Genomic DNA, 23,208 nt, shown 5'->3' with positions numbered 1-23,208 from the left:
AATATTCTCGTAAAAAAGGGGGTACAGTTTTGCAAACTAATCCTTTATGCCAAGACCACATTTAAGCCGACAGTCGGACGACCAAATTTTTATCGTATCGTCTGCTGAAAGAACATGATATTGTGACAAGTTTTTCGGGCGATGCAGAGTAGTCACAGTAATTTCTAGGAACACCAATGCCTTTAAAACCCCAGTCACATTTCCAAAAACGACCAACTGCCGACGGTTTTTGAATAAAAAATGATTCTTCGGGTGACAGTCGGCAGTTCATCAGGCCGTTGTCTTGCCCGATTTTGACCTCTTTTCTGTCGGCCGACCAATTTTGCGACCATCGGTCCAAGTTATAATTTTTTTCTGCGTCGGTGGCTGATTTCTTCAATTGAAGTTATCCGAAAAATATTGTTGATTTCTAAAGAAAAAAAAAGATTTTTTGTGTTATTTATCCAAGTCATCGGTGTTCCTCGGAATTAATGTGACTGCTCTGTGTCGCCTAATGCCTAGAACACATTTAAGCCGATGATCGGGCGACAAGATTTCTCTGGTCTTGTCGGCCGAAAGAACATGATCGGCCGACAAGAGTATCGGGCGACACGGAACAGTCACATTAATTCCTAGGAACACTGATGACTTGGATAAATAACACAAAAAATATTCTTCTTTTTTTCTTTAGAAATCAACAATATTTTTGGTAGATCTATATTCGGTTAGGTGGCGTGAGTAATATTTGCTAGACAAAGTGGCAGATTTTTGTAAGATTGTGACTCAATGTTGAATACGTATGTAAAATTTTGTATAGAATTGCATAAAAACGACAAATGGCGCATATCTGAGCAGCAAAGAATACTCCAGATTTCTTTATAACTTAAGGATTTATTATTTATGTTATTTCCGTTCAATATATATATATATATATATATATATATATATATATATATATATATATATATATATGCATTAAAAATTTTGTTTACTTTATGTATCCTTAATATGTTAAATATTTACAAGTCGGCCAATCGTCGATCGATCATCGAGCTCTGAGCTACAGTTTGATTTTAACCGTCGGCCGAAATTTAGGACACCCTTATTGACGAACGACGGAGGACCGACTTAATAAACTGACAGCTGATGGTCAGAAGATGATCGAAGGTTGGTCGACGGATAACTTCAATTAAAGAAATCGGCCACCGACGCAGAAAAAATTATAACTTGGACCGATAGACACAAAAATGATCGGCCGACAAAAAAGAGGTCAAAATCGGACAAGACAATGGCTGATGAACTGCCGACTATCACCAGAAGAATCCCAATTTTGCTTCAAAAACCTTCGACCGTTGGTTGTTTTTGGAAATATGACTGGGGTTTAATACTTGTTTCGGCCGATCATGTTCTTTCAGCCGACAAGACCAGAAAAATTTAGTCTCCCGACCATCGGCTTAAATGTGACCTAGGCACATAAAAGCTCTCAACATTGCACACTAAAGGGTAGTTTTATGCAGTTAGAGTGATCTGCCTTTAGAAGTAAGATTTTAAAGAATGTTATTTACAGTTAATTACACGATTGGTAATGGATTAAAATATTTAAGTCTTATATAAGACCAAGAATATGTACTTGAATTTGTTATTTTCATATATTTACCCAATGTAAGTAAACATCAGTTATAGTTACGAGCTTCCAGGAGAAGTATAAATATTTATAGGTCTGACAACCGTCGCCAAATCATCGTATGGTCCACTGTCGAAGGTCGGCCGACATTTATACAAAACCCCAATTCCTAAATGTCCACAAATCGACAATCGACTTTAAAAAGTGTCTTCCGATGGTTGGACGATGAACGAAGGTTGAACGACACAGAAAAATTAAAACTTGGACTGACTGAGTTGAAATTGGTTAAGGAGGAGAATCTGAAAATGTTCAAATGTTAACACACCGACGTCGAACGAGTCATGAGGAAGGACGAAATCGGATAGCAATAGGTCACCTGCGTTAAAGTATCAGTCACATTATCCAGCGAGGGGGTATACGATGAGGAACCGATGCGTTTTTTGATGAAAATGGCGTGGTTGCCGGCCGGGCACCACTAGTGATCGGACGGTGACTGATGCCATTTTGAGAATCGTTGGGGTCATCGGTAGGAAATAATTCGTAGTTTGAATTCAGCGATGTCTCCAACGATGTCTCACATCGCTTCTTGTCGACAACCCTCATAACCACATCTTTCAAGGATCGGCCGACGTATGGCCGAGCATCGTCCAATATCCGTTGAATCAGAGGTAATCGAGGCTTGAGTGGTGTTCAACAGATAAGGCCGATCATCGGTCGATATTTGACCAAACATTGGCCCGTAGTCGACCGCTGTACGAACGATGTACACCAATGTATGAGCGATGTAATATACATCGGCCGATTATCTTAGAACATCGTTTTATGAATAGCAATGCATTGCTGGGCCTTTGTATTTCCGGCCGGCAACCACGCCATTTTTATCATAAAACGCATTGGTTGCCCATCGTATACCCATCGCTGGATAACGTGACTGATACTTTAAGGACTACTAGGCCGATGTGGACCGATGTTGGGGCATCGTTAACACCACGAATTACCACCGATTACCACCAGTCTACGGCTACCGGCCGGGAAATGTGACCTAAGCATAACTAAGGTGACCTAAATGGACGAAAATAGGCTGGGATCATTAAAAATTTCCTTTCAATAACAACCTGGTCAGAAAAACTGAAACTTATGTGGAACTTTCCTGAGGCAGTATAGATTTTAAAGTGTTCACATCAGGGCCCCAAGGGAAGAGTGAGGTCATAACAGGGAGTTCATTTGTTCCATACAATTACACAATTTATGATACTGCTCTGAATGTTTTCTAACAAGTTGAAGATTTATGTTTTTTGTGTGTGTGAATAATTTCTCTATCTATGTGTCCACCATAGCATGTCAAGTTCATTGAAATTTATACATTTATAAAAACGGTATTAAAATCTTCCTAAGATACCAGTACGTCATACAGCATTTGATGTCATAGTCAATTGGAGTGTTGTATAAAAGATATATTTAGCATTTGTTTTTAATTATGTCTTAATGCCAAAACAACACCGAGCTCAAAACAGATAATGTGCAATCACACCCCCTTTTTGTTGACCATGGTGATGTAATTGTTTATACCTGTATAATTGTTCATACCCTAACATTGCATTTATTTTTTTAAATTTCGATAAATATATCTCTTTTGAAAGACCGCTGTATATTTTTAGTCACAGGTTTTTTTCGTAGCCTTTAAATTTGTCGCATCGGGTTTGATATTCCGAATTTCACAATATCCAAAATCAGAATTAGGCTCTTTGCTCTTCACAGTCACGCTGCGGAAGACAGAAGGAGAAAACACTCCCAGTTTTGTCTTAAATTAAGATACGTGGATTTTTTATGACTATTTGTAGAGGTAATATTTTAGAATATTTACATTTGCAAATGTTTTCCTTTATATAACACTACTAAAGCCAAGCGTTTTTATAACTGTATAAATACAGGTACGGGGTCAAGAGGTCATAGATGTGCGTTTGGATAAACGTTCGACGTAATTTCTCTGTGACGTCATAAAGGGTCGACGCGCGTTTAGTGGATTACATACATGCTGTTGGGTTTGAAAAATTAACGCATTTCACACGTTAAAGTAATAATCAGGCAAATATAATGTATGAATAAGTCACAAATGTAAATATAAGTAATAAGGTACCATTTTTTGAGTTTTATTGAGATGTAAAACGGGTTAGCACATGATCAAATCTTCCATAAAGCCCTTTGGTTTCTAGCTCACCTGAGCCGAAGGCTAAAGTGAGCTTTATTTTTCTGATCAAAATTTGTCCGTCGTTGTCGTCGTTGTTGTCGTCGTCGTTAACTTTTCACATTTTCATCTTCTTCTCAAGAACCACTGGGCCAATTTCAACCAAACTTGCAACAAAGTATCCTTGGGTAAAGGGGATTCAAGTTTGTTCAAATGAAGGGCCACGCCCTTTTCCAAGGGGAGATAATTGTGAATTAATGAAAAATTAATGGCATTTTTAAAAAATCTTCTTCTCAAGGACCACTGGGCCAGGAAAAATGAAACTCATGTGGAATCATCCTCAGGTAGTGTAGATTCAAGATTGTTCAAATCATGACCCCCGGGGCCAGGGTGGGGCCAAAATGGTCGATCAAAGTTTTACATAGGAATATAAAGGAAAAATCTTTAAAAATCTTCTTCTCAAGAACCACTGGGTCAGGAAAAATGAAACTCACGTGATATCAAGAGGTAGTGTAGATTCAAGTTTGTTTAAATCATGACTCCGGGGGTAAGGCGGGGCCAAAATGGCCGACCAAAGTTTTACATAGAAATATATAAAAAAAAATTCTTTAAAAAGCATCTTCTCAAGAATAGCAAAACCATAATTGATTATATTTGTATGGAAGCACCCTCTGGTAGTGTACATTCAAGTTTGTTAAAATCATGACCCCCCCCCCTTGGGGGTAAGGCAAGGCCAAAATGGTTGACCAAAGTTTTACATAGAAATATATAGGAAAATTCTTTAAAAATCTTCTCAAGAATAGCAAAACCATGATTGCTCATATTTATATGGAAGCATCTTCAGGTAGTGTAGATTCAAGTTTGTTCAAATCATGACCCCGGGGGTAGGGCGGGGCCACAATGGTCGACCAAAGTTTTACATAGAAACTTATATTAGGAAAATTCTTTAAAAATCATCTTATCAAGAATATCAAAGCCATGATTGATCATGGAACTACTTTTGGATATAAACAATTCAATAATGAACCAATTTCTACTTTTTCCAAGCCACAGTGCTCAGGTGAGCGATGTGGCCCATGGACCTCTTGTTGTTTTTTTTTTATTTCAGACGCATATTTTACTTTATTTAAAGAGAAAATACTAATGGGACAAATATTTTCACAAAATAATTGTGAAACTCCAGGTATGTCTTTGTCTGCATCTAACTTACAGAATATATAGGCTAATTTTGTCCTTTCTAGTCGGTGCACTGTTTAATACGCACACATATGTGCATAGAGGTTTCATAAAGAAAACGACAAGGTCAGAAGTTGCCTGAAGTGGCTATTCCATAAATAAAACATGCAGTGATGAACAATTCAAGCTACTTATTCCTTCTTTTTTACATTTTTTACATAGACATAGATGTAAACAAAAAAATACCTTTCTCTGTGAGCATAGGAATTGTATCGTTGCAGGTTTTTTTTTAATACATAACAAAATTTTTCAATATTTACAAACAAAGAAGGCATTTTAGTGTTTAAATTTTCAAATATTAGATACATCATGAATTGCATTTTTCTAGAAATTAAATTTTCAAATAATAAGATATATCCTTAATTGTATTTTTTTAAATAATAAATTTGTTTTTAAAAAAAGTCCCAAATCTTAGAGACTGATATTGGGCGTTTTAGCTCAGAGCACGAGTTAGAGAGGACATCACTATCTTTTTGACACCTTATCAAAATTTCAGAGAGGTCGAGGGAGTGCCAAATTTATGGAAACAACGAACAAGCAAAAAATTTATTTCTGAAATTTTTGAAGTATGCCAACATTCCTCAGACTTCTTCCTGGACTGTAGATGAAATAATAGTCGCTTTGATTCTGTCACATTTCGAACAAGAAATCAATTGTGCTCTTGAAAACAGTGAGTATTTAATTTAATCCAAATGAAATCCTATGTATATTTTTCTTTCTAGGACCTTAAGGTACTCCAATCCTTAGGTCTTCAAAATCAGGCATTGAATAATTGAAGATGCTCACAAAAAAATGTCTCTGAATTCTCAGAGTAACGTGTTTTTACCCACAATGAATCTTCAAACTTCATCTTAAAAGTTAATCACATTGTATAGTGAAAATAAGTAAATTTCAAATTAATTTACAGGAAATCTAAATTAAAGCACCTTCTATGCATTTTTCAATTCAAATTTGATCAACAACCACATTTTAGAAATAAAACTTATAGGTATCCGGGCTTTTGAAGAAACTGCACAATTTTTATACAATGTAGGTACATTAATTTCTTCTATTTACTTCGATCATTTTACAATGCTAAGTGTATTCAGATTTTCCTATCATTGCAAAACACCATAAATTACTTCTTATTTCTTATCATGTTTATATACATTGATTTATATGGTTAAATGAAAATGAACCTGGATTTCTTTAAGCATTTCATTTTAAAATACTTTTATGGGGTAAAAATTTCAACTTTTAATAAAACCTGTCTGAGAATCTCAAAGATCCTTGAAGCACATTCAGAGGTATAAAATGAAAATTGTTGTATGAGAAGAATTAATTTTCAAACTTCATTTTGAGACTTTTTGAATTAAATTATAAATTAAAGAGTTATCCTTCCTAGTTGAGGATCGGAGTACCTTAACATAAACTTTTTCTAATAAACTACTTTTTGTCAATATGAATGTTTAAAGATCCGGTTTTGCTGTCAACACTTGAATACAGTACGGGAAATGATAATAAGAAAGCGACAAACATTTCTGAATGCTCCGGGAATGCGAACACGCCAAAAGACACTATTCAAAATCATCAGGAAATTGGAACAAATACTAACAATAAAAACGAAAGTACTTATAATGCATACGAACAGAATCAGGTCCTTGGGGATAACTCTTTTGATTCTACGCATAGTTGTGTTCAGGAAGGAATTTCAGAATCACAAGAGAAAATGACAACAACCGAAAATTCAGAATATCCAGTCAAGAGCGTCAAAAGTCCCTCCAATGGTGAGGATGTCAAAGACGAGAACAGACTTATTATTGTCATAAGAGGAAAAAATAGCAAAGCATGTCCAATAAATTTGAAATCAAAGTACAATGCTAAAGAAGTCATTGAAATCCTCTACGAAAGTGAAGATTTTTATAAAGATTTAGAAGAAAATGATACGGCAAAAATGAAATTGAAGGAATATGTTGATCCAGGTAAATATATTCCAATAATTCAAATGAAGTTTTATAAATTAAGTCTGTTTTTTTTTTATTATTGAAATGAATTATTTTTTTTATATCCTGAAATAACTTTTTAATCAAACTTCTTTCTTCCAGACAAAATATCCAAGTCCGGTGTTCGGGAGAAAGTCCAAAGTCATAAGCATATGAATTCATCTGACGGTACGAAATTTAATTGGAGCAAAATTTGTTGTTACATGTATATACATGTATTCGATTCGAAGATGTAGAACATGGGTTTTGGAGAGGACTTATATAGGCCATGCATGATGTCCATTCAAATTATGTAATCTAGCTTAATAAAATATTGATTAAATTACCCATGAATGTTAAATTGAAAAAAAGGACCCCAACTTCTTGTGGTTAGATATGAGTGTTTTCAAACAAGATATCTGCTTATTAATTTTTATCTCAGAGCCTTGTCGAGGATTGATACATGTAAAAACACGTAACGAATTAAGTAACATTCTTACACAACCACAAACTTATAATAAAACATTTTGGATATAGTTTTGATTGATTGGTTATATGTTGATTAACCGGTCGCCACGTCCCATATTGGGCTTCAAACCAGCTACGAAAGGATTGACTCCTTACTTCCCGACTCTAGAGTAGGCTCTCTAACCACTGCGCCACGCGGGCGACTGGATATAGTTTTTATGTGAAGTTTCGAGTTTTTATGTAAGGTTTTGATGCAAAATTATTCCATATTTCTTTTGTATTTTAGAGTATCATTGTCTTAAATTGAAAATCATTCTTAAAAAACGCATTTGATTTAGCCTTACAATTCACGTGTCATTAAAAGTCATATGATGATATCCCCAAAATGAAAATCGGAAGTTCTTGTATTCAATGTCTTTCTCGCACATCTTTAACAGTTTTGATTCTGTTTTGTTTTGAGTTCACTTTAAAGTAGGGATATTGATCAGTAATACAGTAAGAAACGTTTATAATAAAGTTATAATGCTGAAAGAAAAATAAAATGCAGGGCAACAAATTATGCGATTTTTTACCACAATTAAGACCCAAAATAATGAAAACTGATTAGATTATGTCCGTCAAACGATCTACAGAGCTTATGTTTATGTTGTAGAATTCGACTCTGAATAAAATTTTTCTGATTCTGAGAATATAAGTTTTTATGCATTAAAATCAATGTTAAAATAACTCAACCGTGAAATATATGACGTCACATATAGAAAGTGAAAAAACACGTGCAAATTGACAACGACAAGTTTGTCAAGATATTTAGAGGATATCTATGTTATTAGATATTGGCTTTATCCAACGAGTTGTATATATTCGCGAGGCTTGCCGAGCAAATTTACATCATTTTAACTAGTTGGATAAAGCCAATATCAAATCACACAATTAAAGATGTTCCATTTATCTCATACGACTTTCATTTTTAACAGAACTTTGAGACTTTCCCTTTGTAACTACATAAATGATTTCTTATTCAAATCATTGACGTATTTAACTTCATGTCGTAGCAATGTCAATTTAAAAATGCCTCGAAAGAAAGATCATGTTCAAAATTAAGAATTTTTGCTATATGCGCCTTTGAAAACATTAAACGGGTACTTATTTACAGAAAATTTTTACGACAATATGTTTCTCAAATTCCATTGTGACTTTTTAATCACTCGAATAAAATATCCTCATCAAACGTCAAAAAATACCAATGGCATCTTATCCAGCAAATATTTTCTTTTCTTATTTTACTTAGGTAATTCAGTTTAATAAATTGATAATAAAAAAAAAAAGCTTTAAAGAGAATATCTACCAGATATAATATTTATATAGATAATTTTAAATATTGAAGTCCTGCTCGTCAAAAATGTGTCTTGCACATAACAAAATGGTATTGTACACATACAGAGTACTAATCAATAGGCAGATTAAAAAATAGTTCGGAGAAGGGTAAAAAGTAATATGAAATTATAACAATGAATATGTATTCATAGTTTAGTTAATATCAATATAAAGATGGCAAAAGCGTTTTTTGATTGATGGATGCTAAATTTAGACTATTATTTTTAGCATACGCGTTCGCACCGATACCCCTGCCCCTTCCCACCCAGTAGTGATAAGATAAAATTTTGGAGCAACCTTGGCATATACAAGTCAAGAAAAAGAATACAAAAAGAGGTTCAAAATTGATAGCAGCAACGTGTCGATATTTTAAGAAAAGAAACTTAAACAAAAGAACATGATAATTATAGCAGGTTGGGACTACCTATAATACATATTTAAAAAAGAATACACACATATATAAAATTAAAATACGTACAAAGGATTTGTGACATGTATATTTGTGCTTGATTATTGATATTATTACTTTCTTGATATATTTTCATGCATAGAATAACTCTATTGTATCAGTGTTGTTCCCCATTTTTATCTACATTATGAAATACAGGGTTCATCCAATTCTTTACATGCATGATATAAAAATCGTAAATTGCAGAGGTACATGTAAGCGGCAGTTTTAGAAAATTATACCATATCAATAGAAGCTGTAAAATATGAATTACCACTTCGTGGTACACAGTGATGTATCTTGGTGTCTGATGTCTGTTTGGAAGGATTAAGGGAACGAAGGATGTATGATCATGTGATTCAGTTGAATTACGTCAAAGTCTCTGATTAAATATGTACAAAACGAAATTGAAACCACAGTACTTGTATAATTTTTTGACTGTTTGCGTTCACCATCTAGTATAAAAATATCTGAAAACATTTAAAATTTCTTGCAAATATTATCAAATCACGGAATAGATTAATCCACTCTTCCGTTCCCTACACTGCGCGTCCAGCGCGCCGTTGACGTCATAGTGGATCTCTTAGTACAGTAAGATCATACATGGTAAAAACGGGTAGTATAAAATCATAAAAACGGGCAATTATCTGTACATAGTGGGGTATTTTGTGAATTTCAGAACGCAAAAAATATTTTTACATGGTTGTTGACGGAAATGTTCTGTGGGTTTGTATTATTTCGCTTATTTCAGAAATGGGTATGTCTTATTTCGCTTTTTGCAGAAATGTGTGACGTCATAGTTGGGTTTTCCTGTAGTCGAGAAATGTAAACATGACAAGTTTTTCTCATGATCATGTCTCGTTTAACTTTGCCCCATGCAAAATTGAGCTCAGCTTCACCAATCGATATTTTACAGTTAATCTATACAATGACGAACTTGAACTTCGACGTAAATTTTCAAATATTGAATGATAGGATTTTTTGCAAATTAATTTTTTTATTGTTTAAGTTGTCTTAAAAAGTTCGTAAATTTCCGTCTCTAGATGTGGTATTACAAAAGAATCTTGCTTTTTCGAATTTTTAACCCTATTCGTACTCTAAAATATTTTAAAAGACACGTATCCGCTGCCATATTTTTATCTATGCTGAAAAATTCAATTATCGACCGAGTAATGGACCCAGAAACACGGAGAATCAAAACTCCGCTCAGACACTATAGGGTATGGTATTTGTCACTCAATATCTCAGAAATAAGTCTAGAAACCTATTGATATGTCTGCTTTATAGTATGTGGGGCTTACTAAATAAGATATATACAAAATATGAAAAAAATTAAATGACAGGTATTTCGTCAGCTAAAGGTCCCTCCTCCACTTAAGTAAAATTTCATATTTTTTCTCTCCACAATCACGATAACAACAATTCCTAGCTTACCGATCACGGTAGCCCAGTGGATTGGCGTTCGGTGTTAGATAGGGAGGCCAGGGTACAATGTTGGTCCTATACACAATGCGATTTACCTTTGGCCAAATCAATCAATTTAATGAGCATTCACTCGTTAAAATTAAATACCTACACAAAGAAGAATTAAAACCAAGTATAATTTTACAATCTTAATATCAAACATTTATCTTTTTATTGCACACTTGTCTTAATTTTATGAAAATAAGACAAGTTTCAATTTAAAAAGAATTGAATTTAAAAGACTCTGAGTTTTGAGTATGATTTTTTTGTTTTTTTTTTTTTTTTTTTTTTTTTTTGCTTCATTAACATTTTTGGTACAAGTGTGTTGTCTGTTTGATTATAAAAAAAGTATATTTTTTGTCTATTTTTTACAGATTCAGCAGGTAATTGTTCGAGGTCCCCTCAGAAAGATACCAGCAAACGCAAAAGCAAAAGTTGTTTTGATGGCAATATATGTGGAAAAATTCACAAAATAATACTAGCTGATAATACCTATAGTGACAAAAAAGGTACGTAAATTATTAATTAATCTTTTATAAACATAATAAACTTTTCAAGCTTCATTTAAAGACTTTTTGAATGAAATTATAAATTAAAGAGTTGTCCTTCCTGGCTGAGAGTTGGAGTCCCTTAAATTGCTAAATTGTAGCTTACGATAAGTGTATGTTATGTTCGGAAAAATATATATTTGTGAAATTAAATAAAAATACAAGATGTTTTGTCCAAAAATTGGGAAAACCCGCCTGGGAAATAAAATCATTTTAGGAAGCTATCCCTATAGATGGTATAGTGTAATGGTAGAGGTAATGGCCCCATATGTTGTTATAAATCCTAATACACTTTTCTCATTTACAGGAGTTTTTAGTTCAAATGTTATATAATTTTTTGAAATTGTAGAAGTCAACGTTATTTTTGACGAACCATTTTGCAAAACTGCGTTTTCAACATTTTTGGAGTACTACTTGCATGGATTGAATGCAAAGTGGACTACAGATATCGAAAAAGAGAAAAATGTCAACCGTGAACCAGCTTTGCTTCTTTGCTTTAATTTTTCAAGACTAGACGATGATGTTTCTGCAGCAGTAGTAAAATGTAGCAATTTGGGTAAAAGTTCCATTATTTTTTTAAATAAAGAATTTCGCGGAGTGATTATTCTACTAAATACAGACATTAATGACACATTAAACATTCCCAGATAAATATACATTTATACACTAGACAAAATTGCTAACGCACCACTTCTTAATTCTTAATTGTGAATTGAACATTTGCCAGATCGTTACTTGTGTATATAATATGCCATTATTTCCAAAACGTTGGTATTGACAAATGTTTTGGTATCGTGAAAAGACCATTCACATACGCCCCGATTTATTTGCCAATATTAACAATATTGTAAATTGTAAATATATATAAAATTGTTGCAATTCCCAAATTGACGTCAACCACACGTGTCCTATAAAGTACACCACTGCGCTCTCGCCCATACAACTACGTCTACGTCCCACCAAATCCCGTGGTACTCAAATGGTAGTTTTTAAACCGCAGAGCCCCGGGTCTTAGCCTCCCATTATCCTCATACCTCCTAGTAATCATCCGGTGACCTAATTAGTTTCCAGATAAATTGTTTGGATAATTTTTCAACTTATTGTTTGCTGCTAACTTAACGACTGGACTATCTATCATTTGTCTATTGCAAAATGTTTCTGTTGTTTAATATGTTTGCAACAATTTTTCATGAGTGGAATTTATAAGTTTTTGTTTTCAGTTTTTGACATATTTCTCTAAAGAAACCCCCTTAAGACGCCAAACTGTCTACTTAAGTACGCTCCTCTGGCATCAAACGTCAAAAATGCATAAAGAATGAGGCGCTTTTGATTGGCATTCGGCAGGAATCTTGGGGTAATTAAAAAGTGAAAAAAAAATTATTGACATGTCACATGAAATTTTAACATTTTCTTAATTTATCGGGTTCCTGTGCAACAGAAAAGGAAAATATTTTCCCGAAATTGAGCTTTGATTTGCTAAAAAAAATAACTTGAAAATTGTCCATATCAGACATTTGGTACAAAATGGTACATTTTTAAATACGTTTTTCAAAAATGTTTCTATCTCTGGGTCTTCTCTCCATGATTTTGAAAGGTTATATGTGTGTAATTTAATTCAAAGAAAGGAATACACATTTTTAAAAAATGGAGAGAAGATCCAGAGACCAGGAAAAATAAACTTTTTTCCAAAAATGAAAAAAAGTGAATATGGTGCTTCTTTGTCATTTCTAAAATCATCTGTATATTTGTAGCGGTGATATTATATATAATTCTTTATTCAATAACTTTAAGCCATATGGCTCATCAGTTTATATAAACAAAAATACATAATGACGAGAGGTGAGAGTCTGCGGGGGTGGAACCCCTAGTGTCCATCTGCCTGACTCCCATACTGATATACACCAACAGATATACTATATATTTCCAATTCTCTATTATTACATGAAAAATTTCTATAGCATATGATACATCTATACATATGAATTATATTATTCACTGTTTCTTGTAACAGATATACAATATATTTCCAATTTTCCATTATTACTTGAAAAATTACTATTGTAATAGTATATCATAATATCTAAAAGAATATAATACATGACTGTATACATATGAATTATATTATTCATTATTTCTTAATTTTATGGCATGGCATGAGAGCTGAGTAACTGAGTAAGCTTGTACATATTTGGAGATCTGAAATAATATGGTTTGATATATTTTTTCCTTAAAGTTTCATAATTAGGACATTCAAGTAAAAAATGATATTCATCTTCTATACAGTGATTACTACAAAATTGACATAACCTATTCCTTTATCAATTTTCTGATATCTTCCTGCTTCTATACTTAAGTTATGTGAACAAAGCCTTATTCTTGTAATATTTTTCTTCAATATAGAATAAATAGGTTTTGTCAAATATGTATGAATTTTTGAAAATTGTCACACACAATGTGTTTGTGCAAAAAACACTTTGTTGAATTTTCGAAAAAAAAGCATTACAATCTTGAAGGTAATTATCCAACAGTCTTTCCCTTTACAAAGATATAAACTGTGTTGTATTGATAAAATCTTGGTTAAACCAAAAATTTCCAAGTCCCATTCTAAACAATTCATCTTTAACATCCCTTGCCCAATTAATTTTAGAATGTAATTTATTTTCTGCATTGTGCAATAGATATTCATAGGAAGATTTCAATACACAAGTATTTGTAGGAAGTAATTTACACCAGTATTTCATAATTCTGATTTTTCTTGATATAATTAGAGGATATCGACCCAGTTCACGATAAACCATGTAACTACATGTAGATTTTTTAACTCCTAGCAAATTTTTACAAAACATAAGATGGATGCGCTCTATTTCAGGTGATTTGTGGAAACCCCAAATTTCACAACCATAATTCAAAACACTTAATATATAAGTATCAAACAATTGACAATGTGTTTTTGCATTAAATTCAAACATTTGAATATTTCGATTTAGTCCAAAAAGTGCCTTTCGTCCCTGGTCTGCCAGCTTTTTCTGTGTGGAGGAAAATTTACCATTATAAAACAATGTAAGGCCTAGATAGTTGAAAGAATCGACGCACTCGAGGATTTCACCATTGTAAGTCCATGACGAATTTACTGTTCCACTGTTTCGAAATACCATTATCTTCGTTTTTGATGCATTTACGGTCAGGTCCCATGTAGAAACATAACGATACAGAGAATCGAGCATTATTTGCAACTCCTTGGGTGAATTGGCAAATATAACCGTTTCATCAGCAAACATTAAAATGAATAAATTAAGCTCTCGCAATTCCACTGATGGAGAATTTTCACTTATAAAATGATTTTCAAGGTCGGTCACATACATGTTAAATAAGATTGGTGATAGAACTTCTCCTTGCATTAAGCCATTTTTAACACTAAATATATCCGATACTTGGCCGGCATGTTTCACACAGGCTTTAACATCAGAATATAATGATTGGATGATCCTAATGAGTTTTCCAGTAATCCCTAATTTGATGAGCTTGTACCATAATTTATCCCAATTAATGGTTTCGAAAGGTTTTTTTGTAATCAATGAAGCAACAGTAAAGACGTTGTTTTTATTTAATTTCTGAGCGATCAAACTTTGAAGGGAAAATATGGCATCTACAGTAGAGCGTCCAGCTTGAAAACCGAATTGTGCATCTGTAATAATTGACTACTCAGAGTTCCAGGAAGCGTTCCTTTCATTTAAAATAGATGTAAACAATTTTCCAAGGTTGCTAGTAATAGTTATGCCTCTGTAGTTCCCTGGATCAGATATACTGCCTTTTTATGGATAGATATTATAACTGCTTGTGACCACAATTTTGGAAATGTGCCCAAATCAAAAACTTTATTGAAGAGGGTAACGATTCCAGGTATTAGAATTTCTCTAAACGACAGAATATATTCGTTGATCAGTAAATCACTTCCACAACTTTTATTCAACTTTTTTGTACATTCTTCCACTTCTTTTTCTGTTATGATAGAATCCAAAGAATCAAAAATAGGCTCATGATTTTCAAAATAGGTTCCAATAGAGATGTAACTTGCATGTGTGCCATTAGATAGAGATCGGAAATGATCAAAGAAATCCGAAAGTGAAATTTTCGATTCAGGATGTGACCGCTTGCGCAAATGCTTGTAAAATTGGCCTGGATTATTCTTCTTTAAAGCTTGGACCATATCCCCTTTTGAAGTTCGGTACTGACGCTTTAATTTTTTTTTCCAAATTTTTGTATTCATGTTTTAGTTTGACAAGTTTATTGTAATTAGCACTAGAATGAAAAGAATGATACTGGTTAAGTGCCTCCATATATTTACTGTACAAAATCTTACATCTAGGGTTGAACCAAGGTTTGTCTGGGTCTTTCTGGTAGTAGAAACTGACACATCCTTCTTACAATATTTGCCAAAAACAGTATCAAGACAGTGACTATAATTTAGAATGCACGCATCTATGTCGTCGTTTTCTATGCATAAATAAAGTTCGTCAAGCTTATTCATTAAATCGGCTCTCATATTTTCTCGGAAATGTTCTTTCCATCGAATTGAACATGCTGAATGATTATTATCAGAATGAGATATATTATCTGTTGGCGATGCTGTTGTAACAAGACCATTCAACTGTATGGAAATATCAATTGGCGTGTGATCCGAAAATTCATTCAGGTCACATACAATAAATTCCGGTATAAGACTGAGCAAATTTGTTAAAACTAGGTCAACGGCGGATCGTCCCTGTGGCCCAACATATGTAAATCTTCCCTCGGAATCTGATTGGTGTCGACCATTTATAATGCGGATATTAGAAGCTCTACAAATCTCTATCAATCGTCTTCCAAAGGTATTAACTTTTGTATCCATTGAATTTCTAGGACCTAGATCCGAGTCTGGAGTGTAAGTAATCACATCTGATAAGTTTCTGTTTATTTCATTGCTAAGAGAGTCACTTTCAATATAGTCTAATAATTTTCCCGTTCTGTCATTGAAATCACCTGAGATAATTACATTACCCAAGTTGCAGTATTTCACAATATTATTATTTAATGTGGTGAAAACAGTCGTGAAATTTTGATTCATATGGAGGGATATAAACTGCTCCTAAATAGATTTCTTTATTATCTACGAAAAGAGACCCATTTAGACGTATCCATATAATAGTGTCATATAAAACTTCTAAAGGTGTAGCATAATTGTTTAGACAATTCTTGATAAGGATAACGATTCCTTCACTTTGTTTACGATTACTGATGTGCTTACTTCTTGGGTATTTGTATACGTTAAATCCTTCGACAGAAATATTTGAATATTCGGTTATCCAACATTCAAGAAGAATGACAATATCGTAAGCTAATAAATGAGAACGAAATACTTCATCTTCTAGTTTGTTTTCAAGTCCGCCGTTCACATTCCATGTACGAATATGGATAACACCCTCCTGCACACCCTAGCCCTCGTCTACATGAGATGGGGAGTCAGACTCACAGGAAATCCTTTTCCCATCGATAATTAATTTGTCTTTTACAAACACAGCTTTTTTGTTGTTGTCCTTAGCTTCCTTATATTTAGGTAGTAAGAGCTTGCGTCCCTCGCGATTTTCCTTTGGGAGCTGTTCTGCAATGCTAAATTGTGTAGATTTAAGTTTATATGCGACTTTTTTTTAACTCTGTCTCTGTAGGAGAAATATCTTAATTTCACAACAATAGGACGACAAGTGTCTCTGGATTTTCCGACACGATAAGCGTTCTCAACCATTTCATCAGAGAGAGAGTAACATTGACTTTTTCGTCACAGAATGTCTTGATAATTTCTTTGCAACTTTCACCCTCAGACTCGTCTATGTTGAAAAATAGTAAGTTCTCACGCATTGAGTGACATTTAACAAGAAGTATTTCATCTTTTAAGTTTTCATTGTCACGCGCTAACTTTTTATTTTCAGTTTTGAGTTTGTCAAGTTCATTTCTAAGCTGAGCAATATCATTTGAGTTAGATTTTGCACTGGTTTTGATCTTTGTTATGGATTTTTCTATAGACTTGGCATCTGGGATATTCTCCTCAATTACTTTAGTTTTATTCTCCAAAATATTGACAAGACTAGACAGATTTGAAACTAACTATTTGTTTCAACGAGCTCCTAGTATCAAAAACAGCATGCTCAATCTGATCAAGTTTTTGCATTCTAAATTTAATATCGGACACTTGCGTGACTAGTAACTGTGCCCAGGGTGGAGTTGTACTCATAACATGATAATCAATGGGGGGCGACTGTGGGAATCCTCCAATATGAAAACCAGGGGATGGTTGATCGAGTCGTGGACGGAACCGGTCTCTGTGTATGTATTGACCTTGACGCACTAACAGATTGTTGTGTATTTTGTGATTGATTAATACTCTCTGTATTCTGGTATTTAATATGTTCTGCTTCGGAATCATCATCCATCGAGTTGCTTGAAGTATTTATATCAGCTCGTGCTTGTTGAACAGATTGTTTTTGTTGTACATTGTTATTGATATTTCTACTAATCATGGTGGCTGCCATATTGTCCGTGCTCATACCTTTACTGACCTGATTAGATGAACTTCGAAAACGACGCTTCTTTGTGGGTTGTTTCGCTTCTAAAACTTCACATATAGTTTGACCATTTGAACTCATACCTTGTTGGATAAAGTCAGAAATTTTAGCTCTTTCTGCCAATTTTTAATATATTCGATCAGTGCTTACTATTAGTTCAAGATTTATTACTGTAGTCAGCGGCGACTCACACAAATTGTTCCGACGAAAATAGTTCCATCATTGATAAGTGGATACAACATAATTGTTCATGATATGAATAATGTTGTTTCTTATATAATTGAATAATTTCCATCTCTCTGATTGGCTGAGATCCAACTATGTTAGAAAAATATTACGTTGTATTGACCTGCACGTGACGTTCCAGGTAAATACAAGGATTTATTTCCTCTACATTGATCTAAAAATAGATTAGGGAATTCCAAAATTGATACAAATTGTTTTAGAACGCTATTTTAACAACTATGATTTTTATTTTCATGTGAACAAAACATAAGCGAATATATATATTAGGTGAGGGTGGTAACACTTTTACTGAACAACAATTTTTTTTTCTTTTTGGCGGTCAGTTTTCCCTGATAATACTCCTTCCTTTCAAAATCTATCCTATAAAAAGACTGACATTATGTATTTCTTTCATGGCTACTAAAATTGATTTTTTAAAAAAAATTCAAATTGATACAACTGGTAAGGTTTATTAACATTTTAATTCGGCTACTCTCTTGTATTTGGCTAGGACTTATAAAAATTCAAACAAGTAATGAGCTGTATCATTTTATCAGTGAATCATATAATAAAACAATTTTTGCTGTTTTTTCCGGTCAATACAATGATTTAGCCATCTTCGAAGTACAATATTCACCTCGCCCTTCGGGCTCGGTGAATATTGTACTCCTCAGATGGCTAAATCATTATATTGACCTCAAAAACCAGCAATAATTGTATAGTATGTCATACGTACAAGAAACCAAAATTAATGTAATTTTTTTCTCCAAGGATCACTTCCTCCCCTAACCGCAAATAAAAAATCTTAATATTCCTACGCTCGCTCCCTCCTCAGCTTTTTTTTACATGTTTGATAACAGAGAATATCTAGGTCATTCTTCGATTGAAATTTTTTCACCAATGAGTTGATTATACTATATCAACAATTGTAGTATAATCATGTTAATTGTTCGTTTATCATCATATAGTTTCCTCTTAGAGAAAAAATTAATCATTCTGTGTGTGTTATATTAGATGACGGAATTTTCGATCCCTGAGCAGATTCCTGCACATGTCTAGACAAACTGTAGGGAGAGTACCTATAACATATGTAACAAAACCCGAACTGGACCGGAGATTTCTAAACTGACAATCGGGATTCGGGGGATTGTATAATTTTTATTAATCAGAATTTGTATTCATATGATCTAAATAAGAAAAAAAGTTTTGTCTGGCATTGTAACTTCTCAGCAAAACAAAATGTGTTTCTCCGAGCTCGCTAGATGCGTTTGCCAACTCCATCGCACGTGTGTAGACCAAAGCTAACTGGTCTTGCGGACACAGGTATGTGTACTGTTTGTTAAGAGACTGGGTGACCGTAATGCTGCAGACTAGCGAAATTTACACAAGTTCAATAACTAGACAGTGCAGTTTTTTTTAAATAAAAATTATTAAACACTGTTAAACATATTAAATCTAAAAGTCGAATATCTTTGGATATGGGGTAACCCATATCTATTCTTGTTAGTACGGAAATCGTCTCTCTAGCAAAAGGCATGTCCTCTCACCACGCGATCACGTGACAGTTAGCTCAGCAAGTAGGGCTACCTGTTCAGTGCGATCAAAGCGAAAAGTTTTGGGTTCGAGCCTGGCATTGGGCGTTAATTTTTTTTCATGCAAACAACCATTTATTTTGTCAGTTTCGTTTTATGTACTGATGTATTAAAATTTTGAATTGGATAAATTTTGGTTCAGTTTGGTTCTCGAGCGAAATCAATTTCAATCTTCTATTCTACAATGTACATGTACACTATCATGCATCTATGGATTAAATATTTTAGGTGTTTATTTTTTGTGAAACATTACTATGTTATAGTACCTCCAAGGAAAAACGGACATAAATGTTACAATCTCACAAGGTCTTTCAAACTAAATGAAAAAAACCCTATGGAAGTGTTTGTTAAATCTGACCAACTATGTTCATCCAACTAAATCTTGAACATTTAATCCATAAATGTTTCGTCCAAATAATTCCTGCAGATCACACGCCAAATGTAATATACATAAATATGAAAAAAATGATTTTTTTTCTATGAAAATGGAATAGAAACGATTTTAATTTTGTCTACGAATTGTTCACACATGATCATCAGTAAACATCGTAGTTATTTATTAGGTTTGACATCAAAATGCCTTATTTTTCTTATTAAAGTAACATATCTATATATCAATTTTATCAGAAATAGGTTTTTAAAGTAAAATATTAATTCTTTTAAGTGGTGCGTTAGCAATATTTTTTCTAGTTTATACATGTTAAATGTTATCTACTATTAAGCTTCCCAATATCCAGAGGGAAGGGGTGATTTAAACAACCTACAATTTGCACTACCTGAAAACGATTGCATATTTAAACATATATAAAATTGATTCCTACAACAAACCAATTTACTCTATCTACTCAAACTACTATCTTATAAATTTTCAAATTCATATCCAAGTCTTTTCATGTAGTGTAGATTAGATTTCGTTTTGACGAAGCCCATTATGCATATTCCTCGTTTCAAACTGTCATTTTTGCCCCTGGTATACTTATCAAACTAGACAGTTAATCCTTGAAACAATCCTCGATCAATTTATAACTTTAGAAATTTATTTCATAATTCCTTGTTGTTTCTTCAAAGGAAATGATTTCAATTATATATTTTACAATATTTCTTTGAATTTTAAGTAGGTACTATATCTTGTAAAAATAATTCATGTTCCCTAGTTCTCCTGCCGAACGACTGAGCTTTATTTTGTTAAGCAGGCAGAAATAAATAACATCAGGTAGAAGTGAATAAGAATTAAAGTAAATGACGAGAGAAGTGAAACACCGTTAACAAAATGCGGGGCAGAAAAGGGGGACTGAAATATAGAGTATTACACATCTTAGGCAAAATATTGCACACTCTCAACCAAGCACCATGATGAATCGTAACATGATGTACATAGGAAAAAAGAAGGAAGTGGTGTAAGATAAAATTTAAAAGTACTCTTTTTCCTAAATCTTTTTTCTAATGTGAGTGGCAGAAGATACCCCTCCCCTTGCAATCTTTATGAGATCTTAATTTGACTCAACTCAGATTTAAAAAGTTAACGCCTTTAAATTTGATTAACGAAAATTTTGTTTGCGGCTTAATTTCTTTAATTCAGAGGTAGAATGTGAACAAAATCCAAGGTATCTTAGAGATCTACCTTGTTAAATCAATTCACCATGTAAAGCGACAGTTATATGTGTCTTGTAATTTATAATATACAGTGTTTGTGTGTGGAAGAGGGGATGAATGGCTAAATTATTTTGTTAGTGAATTCTTTCTTAAGTTTCTTATGGATAAATGTATTTCACCATTATTTTCACATGGTTTTTAATTGTTTTCCCTTTTGAAGATGCACCAGTGATGCTTGTTATCATCCAACCTTGTGAATACGAGCAGGAAATGAGGAACCTTTCGACCACCACTCCTGGAAAGCCCATAGTAGCTCTTACTAACATCCTGTACAGCAATGCTTCGTCACAGTGCTTCGAATGTGATTTCAACAAGAAAGCCGAAAAAGATATTCTCACGTTCCTCAGCGGTTATAAGAAATGAAAGTGATTATAGATATAAAAAGAAGTATCCATTGCACTGAATGAATTTCTTGTTTCTAACGAAAATTACGAGGTTAGCTTTTTATATAAATAAATTACAAAAAAAATATCAAAACAATGCGTATTCTTTAATCCAATTTCCATCAGATTTATCTGGCCAGAAAATTCTTCAGAAAAACTAACCAAACATCTACGAAGAACTTATGAATTCTTTTTTTTTTTTTTTTTTTTTTTTGTCGCCCGCTTTCGTGAAATTTAATCTCATTTATCTGCCAATCCACAACAATTACTTGAACCTTGGTCATAACTTTTAATTGAAAGGCGTTGGGGCTATTTTATGACACATGTACATTAGCTGTGGGAATGATTTTTCAAAAAAAAAATCACCCCAGGACGTTGACAATGAAGTTTAGCTTACTTTTCAAAGATATTATCTTTCCTTATTAATAACTTTTGCTTGAGAAGAGATCTGGCTTTTATACTTGACATATACATATGTACATTACCTCTGAAGAAATGTTTCCGAGCATGCTTTAATTTTTACGCCCTTTACATTGACCATTATTTCTGATTTAATTTTCAAATATTTCAACGTTGGTTAATATTTTGAATGACATAATTGGGTGTTTATTTTTACATTAAAACATTGCTGTGATGTCATTTCTTTGTTCTTGCAGTCTGAAATTGTACCTGTGTTGACCGATAATCGTGATATCAGACTTTTTCAGTACTGATATCTTGCAAAATTAAACTGCTACTGATCAGAAGAAAAATTGTGATTAATAAACAAACATAACTTTAAATTTCTCACATACAGTGATGATTTTGAAACGATGATCTTACAGAATTGCAAAATTAAAAGTATAATAAACTTTCAATTACAAAAAATATACAAACAAAGCGGTATATTTCTAATTAACTTATTAAACTTGAAGAAATGTTTCAACCCCTCTGGCTTTTGAAAGAGAGTAGGCGCACTGGGGTTCATGAGAGAAGCACAAAATTATATATTTTAAAAATACCAGACACTATGAAGACCAGCATTCAAAAAAATTTTCCTCATGTATAGAAAGAAAAATGACTTTTGCAAAATCAAGGCAGCTAGGCCAAGTTCATGATAATTAATACTAAATATTGAAAAAATTTAAAGAATTTCAAGGTTTCCCTTAAAACACCTGAATTATTGATTTTCTTTGTTTTCCTGTAATGGAGCACCAAAAAAACAAAGGTTCATGTAGACGTTTAACATTAAAAAACATGAAATGGACTAATGTACCTACAGCATCTGGTGAATTTTCTGTGATTATTCTTCTGTATTTTCAATTCCATTCCAAATTCATCATTCACTAGATTGTATGATAATTCAATGCACCGCTTTAATCCCAGTGTATGTACACATTTTTAATGAAGAAAAAGTCTGTCCCTACTCTCCTTATCAAATTATTTTAAATACCTTAAACAGTGTAGCCGAATCCCTACATACTGAGTACTTT

The 23,208-nt window shown here is 33.1% G+C and overlaps 1 protein-coding gene across 1 annotated transcript; it reads left to right on the top strand.

The window, feature by feature from the left end:
• The first annotated feature begins 4,931 nt into the window (after positions 1-4,931).
• LOC134234956 (uncharacterized) lies at positions 4,932-21,745 on the top strand. Its single transcript, XM_062717041.1, has 7 exons — positions 4,932-4,971; positions 5,521-5,694; positions 6,479-6,985; positions 7,109-7,174; positions 11,114-11,248; positions 11,637-11,843; positions 21,514-21,745. Exons 1-7 carry the CDS (start codon positions 4,932-4,934, stop codon positions 21,714-21,716), a joined length of 1,332 nt encoding a protein of 443 aa, XP_062573025.1. The 3' UTR covers positions 21,717-21,745.
• The last annotated feature ends 1,463 nt before the right edge of the window (positions 21,746-23,208 follow it).

This window comes from Saccostrea cucullata, unplaced genomic scaffold, assembly GCF_032062105.1.
Source record: "Saccostrea cucullata isolate Sc308-1 unplaced genomic scaffold, CSIRO_AGI_Scuc_v1 ctg1891, whole genome shotgun sequence".
Taxonomy (NCBI): Eukaryota; Metazoa; Mollusca; class Bivalvia; order Ostreida; family Ostreidae; genus Saccostrea; species Saccostrea cuccullata.
The sequence above is the reverse complement of the archived record's forward strand: the minus strand, read 5'-3'. Positions and strand labels throughout refer to the sequence as shown.